The sequence below is a fragment of the Chionomys nivalis genome, chromosome X, assembly GCF_950005125.1.
Source record: "Chionomys nivalis chromosome X, mChiNiv1.1, whole genome shotgun sequence".
Lineage (NCBI taxonomy): Eukaryota > Metazoa > Chordata > Mammalia > Rodentia > Cricetidae > Chionomys > Chionomys nivalis.
Genome location: NC_080112.1, coordinates 91,178,071 through 91,190,611, shown reverse-complemented (window position 1 = coordinate 91,190,611; position 12,541 = coordinate 91,178,071). Strand labels below are relative to the sequence as shown.

The window sequence follows — 12,541 nt, the reverse complement described above, 5'->3', positions numbered from 1 at the left end:
TCTTTAAGCTAGGAATTTTCCTACTTTAGAGAACAATAAGGGCTTTCAAGTTTTCAGTTGTACCTTTTCCTTCTCCAGTGCTATCATCATAACTACTGGCACTCCATGGTCTACGTGCCACATGTGCAGCAGCAGCAGCTTCATGTAGAGAGTTATCCGGAGTATACTGAGCAACCTCTTGTAGACCAAAGCGTACCTCATTTGTACAGTGATGTAGAGAGGGCAGATGACACACAGGCGGGAGTATCAACAAATGGTGAGTATATAATGAGATTGCTAGCAAGAAAGTCAGTTGGATTTTATTGTGTATAATTAGTTCATCTTCAGATATTTCATTAAATCCATATGCTTTTAGACTATCAGTTCTGAAAATATAATATGTAGATGCCTTGTGATCCTTGAGGCTCTTTGAAAGAATACATGCATGAAGCCAGTAGTCTTTACAAATGATACTAAGATTTTATGTGTTCTTTCTCTTTGTGGTACTGCAGATTGAACACAGTCATTCATGCATGGTACTGAAGCAGTAGCTAAGCGCTTACATCTGATCCCCGCCATCGTGAGGCTGTGTGTGTGTGCCTGAGAGCGGGGGGGGGGGGGGGGGGGGGGGGGGGTTCACTCCAAGGAGGTCACACCTCCTAATCCCAACTACTCAAATGTATAACCAACCCTATGGGGGCCATTCTCATTCAAACGTCCATATTGACTTGTAACATTTACATTCATGGTACTAAAGTCAATGATGAATAAAACTTCTGGTACCATATCATGGCACTGGCAACAAGCTATGCTAATAAGTCAGTATGTTTATAACTACTATAGTTGGTATAAAATGTGGATTTTTTGTTTCTTCAGAGAGGTTCATTTATAAAAATCAGCTTCATTCTTTCTTGCTAATAGTATTTAGTTTTCTTCATGATATATATAGAAACTAGTCATGAAACATTTCCATAAATTGAATGAAGTTTGATTTTATTTTTTAAGATTTGTTTATGTATTTCCTGTAGATGATTGTTTTGTCTGCATGTATGTCTGCCTGTACACAAGAAGATGGCATTGGATTTCATAGAAAGTTGTAAGCCAATATGTGCTTGCAAGGGATAAAACTCATGACCTCTAGAGGAGCAAGTAGAGCAGCTAGTGATCTTTACTGCTAAGCCACCACTCTCTTTTAAAATGTGTAGCCCAGGACATTTATTTTTGTTTTTGACATAGGGTTTCACTGTGTAGCTCTAGCTGTCCTGGAACTCACTCTGTACACCAAGCTTGGCTTGAACTCACAGAGATCCGCTTTCCTATGCCTCCTGAGTTCAGTGATTCAGTGATTAAAGAAGGCATGTGCCATCACTATTTGGTACCTAGGACTTTAAGTGTGGTCTTAAACTCATGATCCTTCTGCTTCCTTCTATTTTGGCAAATCCTTCCTGTATGTGTCACCACAATTGGCAAGTTAGGAAAAGTACTGTGGACTGTTAACATGTAACTTTTTTTTTTTTTTTTTTTTTTTTTTTTTTTTTTACCTTGAGAGAATGATAGACAAACATGGTTGGCCTGACCAACATTTTCTCAAATGAAAATATGGGCCTGTCATTTTAGGGGAAAAAAAGCAGCTTGCTGAATTTACAGCAAAAGAAAATTCTGTTTGATATAAAAATTAGAGGTTTTGCAAACTTGAACTTGTTATTATGAGTTTAACAGCTTTCTAGTAATCTAAAACTCTTAGTAAGCCAGTAGGAGCTATCAGTGAGTCTAGTTTCTTCTGAAGATTTGTTTCTATATTTTCAAGATCTTTGTAACTTAAATAAGTACTGAATTCCCCAGTTATGAACAGATAATGTTACCCATCCTGATTTATTTGCATGTATAAGCTCATGTACATGCAACTTTTTAATTTGGAAGATTTCAAACACCTTGTAGAAACTATTATTCATATCTAAAATGATCCTGCCAGGTGTGGTACTCTCCTTTAATTCCAGAACTCAGGAGGCAGAGGCAGGTGGATCCCTGAGTTCTTGTCTAGCCTGTTCTACGTAGCAAGTTCAGGACAAGCAGACTGCGTAGAGACCTTGTCTCAAAAGAACAACAAAAACCAAAACCAAGAATAAAGCATTACTCTTTGTAGTTGCTGTGATCTTTTCATGTAGGGGCATTTTTTCTGAAGAGTTCAGAAGAGGGTGTTGTGGATTATCTTTCTAGAACCGGAGTTACAGGTGGTTATGAGCTACCATGGTGGGTGTTGGGTATTGGACCCCAAGCCCTTTGGAAGAGCAACAAATGCTCTTAAGCACTGAGCCATCTCTCTGGCCTCTGTGATCTTTAAAAAATATTTGAATTACATTTATTTATTTAATTTGTGTGAGTATGAATGTATGTCTGCCTTTGTGTATGTGTGCTTGCCATGATTCACATGCAGCGCTCAGGGGACAGCCCAAGAAAGGAGTCAGCTTCCTCCCATGTTGCGCACTAGACCGTCAGACTTTTCAGCAAGCATCTCCACCCATTGAGCAGCATTGCTGACAGGTCTTGTGTTCTTTCTTATAATTAATAATATATTTAATTTTTCTTGTATGAGTATTCATTTATATTTAGTGAGTTTTTACGATTGTGTGTGTGTGTGTGTGTGTGTGTGTGTGTGTAAAAAAAAAATAAAACCTTTTTCATTTCAGATACTTTTCCCGTTGCTGATGCCGTACCTGTCCCTCATGGAGCAGTCTATTATCCAGTAATGGCAGATCCCTATGGGTCAACTTTGCCAGGTTTTGATCCTTGCATTCCCGTGGCATCAGATTATCCCAGTGTTGCCATGTGGCATCCAGTTGGTGCAGCATATGGTGGTTCTGCCCAAATGCATGGTGCTATAAATTCTGGACCAGTTAACTATATGCTTCTACCTAACACACCTCATTATACACCTCAGAATTAAAATTTGGCAATATAAAATATTCTTTGCTGCCATTTTTACTTTTATGGTTGATAAATGTCTTATTAGTTCTTAAGTGGTGTAGGTGGTAAAAATGTTGAGTATTGTATCTCTTTAAAATTATTTTACTTTTGAAGTAAAATATTTCTTTAAAACAAGGGAATATCAATATGTTATGAATAAGAAAATTGAAATGAATGTACTTCTAGTGCCTATAATGAGCAATTTCATTGTAGGCAGTTTTCTGTTAGCCAGCTTGTGAACATTGTATTAACTGATGGTGCCAATTGCTTAAAGAAAGAAAACATACAACTTGTTTTCTTAAGATATGGTGCATCTTAATCAGCTATTTGAAATTGATAATGATTTCCACTTTTCGAGAAATTTAAGAAACAGAAAAAAAACAAGAACTTATGCTCCTAAGGATTTGTTTATATTAAATGAGATTTCTTTAAGAATTGTCAGAACCGAATTGTAGTCTGATATTAATAAGTTTTGAAAGCACATGGTGTTCTGCTTTACATTTGCCACATATGGTATTCTTTAATACTGGATTTACATAACTGTCCTACTGCACAGTATTATAGTGTCCTTTGCACAATTTGCAGTAAATAAAACTAGCATTTAAAATTGCCAAAATGAGTGGAGTTTTCTTTTTGCAACAAAGAGGATACCAGATGTTTGATTGTTTCAACATATTTCTGCAGACATTGTGGTTACAAAGAATGAATTTATAGCTTGAATTGGTGAGGAATAGTTGTAAGGCCACTTAAAATATTATTTAATTTCAGCCCCATAGCAGTAAATACTAGCATATCTTTCTTTTCTGCTGATAATGTTCTATTCAGATTTTTTTTCCAATTGAAATTATTTAGTTAGCCAAGAAAGTATTAGATTTCCTTATGACATTTAAAAACATAATTTGTTTTTGTTGGACCTCCTATTCCCATCTTCTCTGCTGTCCTCTCCTGTCTCCCTGGCCCCTCATACATTCCCACCCCCAATTGTCTGCTTTTTGCTTTCACAGCACATACATTCTTTTATCTATCTTTTCTTCCTCAACACTACTAATATTTTTAAGGCACAGTCAAGGTTTATTAAAAATATTTTAAAACAGATTTTTAAGCATATGGTCTAAGAAAGGGATGATGGACACACTAGAGCATGAATATGAGTTAGCATATTTCTGTTAGCCTCCTTAAGAAACTTTGGTTTCGGGCTGGAGAGATGGCTCAGCGGTTAAGAGCATTGCCTGCTCTTCCAAAGGTCCTGAGTTCAATTCCCAGCAACCACATGGTGGCTCACAACCATCTGTAATGAGGTCTGGTGCCCTCTTCTGGCCTGTAGGCATACACACAGACAGAACATTGTATACATAATAAATAAATAAATATTTTAAAAAAAAAAAGAAACTTTGGTTTCTTCTTTTATTTTCTGTAAGTCAGCATTTGTTATGCCTTGGCATTTTGTGTTTCAAGGTATGCACTCTCTCTCAAAGCATACTTGTCTATGGCTGTCTATGAGACATAATCATCCCTTTTAATCTCTGCCTTTTGTGTATCCAAACAAGTTTCCTATTGACCAGCCCTTTGGAGCTTAATTTGTTCCAAGTACTTTGTTTACCAGAAACATGGCAAAAAAAATCCTTTGATTACTACAAAACGTGTTTATAAATAGTGTCTTTTAATTTTTAAGTTTTCTTAAGGGGTGTGTATGTGTCTTGGGTGAGTGTTGTTATCTATACACATGTGTAGGTTAGAGGATAACTTGTGGGAGTCTGTTCTTTTTTCTAATCTGTGAGTTCTAGGGATTGAACTCATGGAGTCAAATTTGGCAACAAGTGCTTTTATTCACTGAGTCCATGCATTGACTCTAAATAACTTGTTTTAAAGGTTAATTTTGCTTCTGAATAAATTGTAGCTTTCACTCTTGAGCTATGTACCAGACCCGAGCCAAACCAAACAGAACAGCAAAATATTTGGGACATTAAGGCATGAGGTGCTTAAACTGTGCTAGAATGGAATCCATTACAAAGAAAGATACCTATCCTTCAGTCTGCTGTTTTCAGGATGATTGAACTAATGAGTTCCAAATGAATCAGTATATTCTACTTCATAATGGACACAGTACTAGTTGGGATTTTTGGTTTAGGTTCTACAAGAAATAAATCATTATGGCCAATTTTCATTATGGAGTGTGCTTAGAGCTTATTATAGAGTCAAAGATAAGCAGGAGACATTAGGCTCTTCTCTCCTTGCTGGCAACTTGCACCTGCTTGTCTTGGAACTCTGAAAGTTGGCAAATTGCAGGCCAATTGAGTCCAAGCCTCCAATCAGAAAAGGGGTTAATCTCAAGCCCCAGGATATTTATTAGATAAAGCTTTATTTTCTTAACCAATAGGATGGGGAATGTGGGAAGAGGATTATGATAGAGAAGAATGCAAAGCTTGCCATTCTGGAGTAGCAGCCTTTGGGAAAATGGGCCAGTATTTCTCGCAATTAGGATTTTAAGAACTACTATCTCATGCCAAATCATTACAGCAGCCCCCTTTTTGCCTATTATCTATGCTGGTATCCTTTTCTGTGGAATTGTATTTTAGAAACACTTGCCTGGTTCAGACTGGTCCCTAATCCTTGTATGATTGGGTGAGAAATTTCTCTCACTTTTGTATTCTCAGATATTTAATATATAACAGGCACCCAGACATTAATTAGCACAACTGATGCCATGTTGGAAACATCAAGGCACCATTATGACCTAAGAGCCCAGCACATGGACCCCAACACCTGCCAAAATGAGAACAAAGACCTAATCCATCATAGTTCTGGTGAAGTCCCTACGTTTACCAGTTTTCCTTTTTTGGCTTCTTTAGCTGTTTATTGTTCTTGCTAATTGAAGTTTGTCGACTTCAGTACATGTTTTTTTGTGCATAAAAAGCAAAAATAAATATGGCTATATGATTTGGGCAAGTTTCCTGTATAGTCTGCTGGCTAGGGAATAAAAGACTTTATTGACATAAAACGCTGGACTGGGACTGAATGAGCCTGTGATCAGACCGGACTCTGAATGTGGCTGACAATGAGGACTGACTGAGAAGCCAATGATAATGGCACTGGGTTTTGATCCTCCTGCATGGACGGGCTTTGTGGGAATCTAGTCTGTTTGGATGCTCACCTTCCTAGACCTGGATGGAGGGGGGAGGACCTTGGACTTCCCACAGGGCAGGGAACTCTGACTGCTTTTGGACTGGAAAGGGAGGGGGAGTGAGGGAGGGGGAGGGAAATAGGAGGAGGTAGAAATTTTTTTTTTTTTTTTTTTTTTGGTTTTTTGAGACAGGGTTTCTCTGTGGCTTTGGAGCCTGTCCTGGAACTAGCTCTGTAGACCAAGCTGGTCTCGAACTCAGAGAGATCCACCTGCTTCTGCCTCCCAAGTGCTGGGATTAAAGGCGTGCGCCACCATCGCCCGGCCAGAAATTTTTAATAAATAAATTAAAAAATAAAAAAACCCCGAAAACAAAAATTTATTAAGTTCTTGCTAGTCTCTTGTTAGAGTTTTTGTTTTTGCTCGTTCTTGGTAAAACTACAATGGCATCTGAAACCTTCAATAAAGGAAATCGGATGACAACTAAGCAAGGTTGTATACACCTGCAATTTCAGCAGTCAAGTGCTTGGAAAAGAATCAGTGGCTTATAGGCCGAACTCAGTCACATAGTTGTAGTCCAGTGTGGATGGTCCAAGGAAGACCCTGAAACAAGTCAAATGATGGAACACTGGTTCATGTAGCATAAAGTAACCATTCTCTGATGATTTGAGTGTCCCAACACTTCTAAACTAATACAGGAAGTCAATGTTTCACTAAGCTTCTAAAGAGTGTTTTAGAATGTATTGATGCATTTTGAAAATATATGGGTCAGGGATTTATATGGTTATGAAGTGATCACTTTTGCCATAAGTTTTCTGTTGTATGCTTTTATTACAAACTTTAAGTTGTTGCAGTTGGGGAATATTTTCACGTGTGTGACTTATGTTTACACTACATTTGTTTAACTTTGAAGCTATGTTACTGTGTTTCAAACACCTGATGGTCTAATAAAGAACTGAACGGCCAATAGCAAGACAGGAGCAAAGGTGGGGAGGGGCTAGCAGGTAGAGAGTATCAATAGAAGGAGAAATTTGGGAGGTGAATGAGGGAAAGAACAAGGGGAAGAAAACATCAGGCCAGCCACCCAGCTACACAGCAAGCCACAGAGAAAGAAGTAAAAAAGGATATAGAAATAGAGATAAAAGTCCAGAGGCAAAAGGTAGTTGGGGATAATTTAAGACAAGCTGGCAAGAAACAAGCCAAGCTAAGGCTGGGTACTCATAACTAATAGCAAGCCTCCGTGTGTGATTTATTTGGGAGCTGGGTGGTCCCCAAAAAGCCAAAGGAGTATGAAACATTACACAACATGTTGCCTTGTCCCAAGTACATTCATTACCAGTCGATGCAGCATAATTTGATAATTGTCCTTAAAAATTTAAGCCATTGTATAATGAGTTGAACTTGTTATTAAATCAAGTATACAATATTTGTTACTTTAAACCACATTGCTTATGTTGTTTATGTATTCCTGTTGGGGAATATTTTCAGGTGTGAGACTTTTGGTTATGCGGCATTTGATTAACTGAAGCTCTTTTTTTGGGGGAAGGGGTCTGTTTGAAACACCTAATGGTCCTAATTAAGAGATGAATGGCCAATAGCTAGGCAGCAGCAAGGATAGGTGGGGCTGGCAGGCAGAGTATAAAAGGAGAAAGAAGAGCAACAAGAGGAGAAAACTAGGGGCCAGCCACCGAGCCAGTCACGGAGTAAGAAGGAAAATAAGATATACAGAAGTAAGAAAGATAAAAGCCCAGAAGGAAAAGGTAGTGAAGATAATTTGAGATAAGAAAAGCTGGCTAGAAACAAGCCAAGGTATGGCTGGGCATTCATAATTAAGAAATAAGCCTCTTTGTATGATTTATTTGGGAGTTGAGTGGTGGGCCCCTCAAAAAGCCAAAAGAGTAAAACATCACACAGTTATTTTTGCATTCCATCGTGGGGCTCAAAAATATATCTAGAGCCTGTGAAAGCTGAAAAAGAAAATAAAAAGAACTTTAAGAGGTGCTAATGTTCAGCTAGCAGCACTAAACTAGAAACAAGTAAAAAAAAAAAAGCTTGTGACAACTCAAGTTTTGGCTTCCATAGCTAGCAAGGTTTAAAGAAGTTCTCAGGAACCTCAGACAGGGCACAAGCTTTGGGCTTGTCTCTCATGACCTGATCTGAGAGTGGGCAGAGCCAGTTGCTAGAGCACGCAGAGGATCCAGGTGTAGCTTAGCAATCTAAAGTTTGCTTGTGCAGTCAAAAATAGCGAAAGATAAACAGCAAAAGAGGTCAAGATTGGGGGGGGGGAGACAAAACAAAACTTCTAAACTGGTTCCAGTGTGTTTTACAATGTGCTTAGGCTAAAGAAAATGGGTATAGGCAGTCATAGGAAGAAATAGATTAAAAATAATAAAAAGTAAAGTCTTTAAAGAGACAGTACAAGTAGTGTAAATGAAAAAAGCCATGTAAAGATGGGAAATATGGGGAGTCTGGATCCTGTATGTTATTGTGTTGATTTTGAAGTTTTTAAACAAGAAGCTGTGGATTCATTGCAGGTTGATATGGATCTGGTTTGATTGAGCTCCTGAAACTTGACAGATGATAGCTATCAACAAAGGTTATAACTGGTCTTTTCAACTTGGCCATTATCTCAAATTTTCTTTTGGGGATCCTAAAAGTACTTTGCCCACATTCCACAGGAAGCAGTCTAGAGAACACAACATCCACATTCCCCAGAGAAAAAGGGGTATAGGTGATCTTTGGTTATTTTGTGGGTCATGGATGTTTGTTATATTTAGGCTACTGTAGAAATATAGGATAAAATAACTATCTCAAATATTTTGCATTGGCATGGATTTTGGTATATGAGTATAAACTCAGTTGATTTTGTTACACTGCTGAAATTTGTTACACTATATGTTTTTCCTCTTGTTTAAAGGACTTTTGTATAGGTACAAATTTAAGGTAATTTTTGTTATAGCATATCATTTCTACTCTTTAAAGGATTTTCATATGTTGATAAATATTTAAGGTTATTTTTGTTACAATATATTGTGTATATGTTTCTGCTCTTGTTTAAGGTATTGTATCTAGGTAGTTCATTTAAAAATGTAAAGTAAAATTCTAGTTTTTGAAAGCTATCATTATGAACTATTTAGGATAATAAAGAAACACAGGTCAGTAGTTAATTCATCTATAACAATCAAATGTGTAGATATGTGCTAGGTATGCTTTCCAGATCATACATAGTTTGATTTTAGATAGATGGCTTTCAAACCTTTCAAAGATCTACAGTATATGGCATTTTAAATGTTTTTTATTTAAGCTTTTACATGATAATGAGACACATTTGCTCCTGACAGCACCAATTTACTTCAGAGATGATGGACATTGAAGAAATTCCTTTTGGAGTTTGCTATCATTGTGGCAAGATTAGTCATTTTGGAAAGAAGCTGCTCTTGCTTGGACTGCTTGACAGTATGTTGTATAAACTGGACATGCAGGACCCACAGGAAAGGGACCACTAGTGAACTTTGCCAGACTGAAAAAGGTGGAATGATCTTCAGGGTTTCTGACTCACAGAAGAACTGTCAGACATTTTGCAGGTCACAGAGGAAAGTGACTGAAAAACTGCCAATATAAGTGGGACAGTCTGTCAAATTTCCTGCTACATTGAAAAGTCTGCGAGATCGTATTGGCCTGTAGGCTGAAGATGGCCCCAACTATGCCAAGGAACTTTGGTGACTGTCCAGGCAGTCAGATGTCTATGTCATTTCTAGACTTTTTAGAAGTTGTCTGCAAATTTATTTAAGTAATATTATTTTCTTCTGGTGCCTTTGATGGAGTTGAAGACTAGATAGTTATAGTTTCAGTTTTCATACCTATGATAACAAGTTAGTTAGGTATAAAATTTTGGACTTATTGAGATGGAATAGATTATGGAGTATTTTCTTTACATTTACCAGAAAGAAATGAATTGGATTTAGTACATTATGCATGTAATCTTTACTTGATAATTGTTCTTATTGCATACAGTCTTACTATGTTAAGGTTAAAACTTCTTTTTTGATTAGAAAGAAAAAAGGGAAATGTTGGAAATACTATTATAAGGTGTGTGACTTGTTTATGCTGCATTTGTTTTAACTGTGAAGCTGTGAGTCTTTGCCTGTCTAAAACACCTGATGATCCTAATAAAGAGCTGAATGGTCAATAGGTAGGCAGAAGCAGGGATAGGCGGGACTGGCAGGCAGAGAGTATAAATAGAAGGAGAAAGGAAGAGAAGAGCAACAAGAGAACAAGGAAAGGAGGAAACTAGCGGCCAGCCACTGAGCCAGCCAAAAGTAAGAAGGAAAATAAGATATACAGAAGTAAGAAGATTAAAAACCCAGAAGAAAAAGGTAGTGAAGATAATTTGAGATAAGAAAAGCTGGCTAGAAACAAGCCAAGATATGGCTGGGTGTTCATAATTAAGAAATAAGCCTCTGTGTATGATTTATTTGGGAGGTGGTGGGCCCCTCAAAAAGCTAAAAGAGTGAAAACATTACGCAACATATTCCAGTCAATTTTTTTTTCTTGTTAGGCTGCAGTAGGGTTAGAGTAACCTGTATTGCTGCACAAGTCTGGAGTAGTTACTGAAGATAACTACCAGAAAGGAAGCAGATAACTTGGTAATTTAAAAACTCAAAAACAGCAGAAACGTTGGCAGGCTACAGTTTTAGGTAGTTATGGTATATTTAGCCCTGTCTGTGCATGCATGTGGAGGCTTGAAATACAACTTCTGGTAGTACTCTTCAGAAACTATCGCCTTACTTTCTTTTGAGACAGTCTTGGGGACATGGGACTCAATAATTAGGCTAGGCTGGCTGGTTGGCCAGGGATCAGTCTGTCTCCACCTTCTTGGAAAAAGAAATGTACACTACCATATCTGGCTCATTACATGGGTGTTTTGAGAATCAAAGTCAGATCCTCAAGCTTCTCTAGCAAACACTTGGCTGATGGAGCTTTCCCAAGTCTTAACTTTTACATTTTACCTCTTTAGTTTTCCTTGACACTACAAAAGCTGATCTTCTCTTTATTGTTAACCAAGTAACAATTTTTGAATTATTGGGAGGAGAAACAAAGGTTTGGGATTTCTTTTCTGATTTAATCTGGTTATGCTAAAGGCAGAAATCTAAGTAGTTTCCACAGCAAGAAGGATTCATTTTAAACTGTATTTATTCTCAAAACTAATTGTCTCTCTCCTTAATTAAGAGCAGATGAAATATTCTATTTTACTGTTGAAATTTAAGAATTGTGAATTTCAAATGTTTCATTTCCTTGGAGTCTATAATTAAGGCATAACCATTTAATTATCTTTGGATAAAAATGTAATAAATATATTTTAATGTGTCTATAGTTAAGGCATAACCATTTAATTATCTTTGGATACAAATGTAATAAATATATTTTAATGTGAATACTAGACTTTCAAAACTTAATTCAGATGTAAATCTATATGAATAACAAAATGATGTATTTGGAAGGGTGGTAGAGCTTGAACTGAATCTAGGCTTTTCTAACTGTGGGTCAGATTTAGTCCATTGCACATGATACATCTTTGCAGCATTTTCTTTTCCTCTTAACAATAAAAGTTTAAGAATGTAAGAGAACTAATATAGTGAAAGACAATCTCCTGTTTCCTCCCACCCCCAGCTTATAGAATATTGGATTTTGATGGAAGCAACTTGATTTAGAATACATATATGTCTTTTAGCTAAACTATCAGAGAGTTTTCCTCAAAGGACTTGTCAGGAACATGTGAAAAATGTAGTTTCAGGAAAAGATGCACTTGAATTTAGGTAACTACTGTTTGCTAAAGCTCCTTTGAGTTAAAGCTTAGGTCCACTGTATTTACTATTCTCTACTTTCCCCTTGTGCCCAAAAAGTTTCATAATAAAACAATGCTTTGGTGACTTCAGAAGTTAGTAAGAGTTCAGAATTTTAATGTTTCTATTTTTGTTGTGTTGCTTGGTTTGAAGAGAGAAAGAACAAAGTTGGTGCGTAGGGTACTGTGAAGGATCTGGGAGGAATTGGGGTGGGGAACCATGATCAAAATATATTGTATGAAAAGACTATCAATTAAAAAGTCTTAAATATTGAAAATAACTAAGATTTTAGAGTAGTTATAAGGTCCAGACATCTTGCTAAGACATCTAGGAGGTTGGGGAAGCCTATCAATAGTTAATTGAGTTCCTAAAATTTTATACTTCTCAAGGATATTCACTAGCTCTGTATAAGACTACTTTTGTGAAGTACATGGTCAAACTTTGTAGTTGAAATTAATTGAGGTGAGTGGACCATTTTCAGTTTTACTATTTCAACCCTTAATAGTAATGGCCTTTTACATAAGAACTATTAAAATAATAGTGATTTTCAGTCATATTTTTCAAATTATTTTGTACTTCTATAGTCTGTTAGTGTTTTCTGATGGTTAAATTATAGTGCAAAACCCAATGCTGTCCA

The 12,541-nt window shown here is 36.8% G+C and overlaps 1 protein-coding gene across 2 annotated transcripts in view; it reads left to right on the top strand.

Moving 5' to 3' along the window:
* The window catches only part of Alg13 (ALG13 UDP-N-acetylglucosaminyltransferase subunit), a 67,016-nt gene extending 63,480 nt beyond the window's left edge, over positions 1 to 3,536 (top strand). For both annotated transcript variants that reach the window (XM_057759315.1, XM_057759316.1), the window contains 2 exons: positions 79 to 256; positions 2,667 to 3,536. In XM_057759315.1, coding sequence (XP_057615298.1) covers positions 79 to 256; positions 2,667 to 2,923 — 435 coding nt within the window. In that variant the 3' untranslated portion in view covers positions 2,924 to 3,536. The remainder of the gene's footprint in view (positions 1 to 78; positions 257 to 2,666) is intronic.
* The last annotated feature ends 9,005 nt before the right edge of the window (positions 3,537 to 12,541 follow it).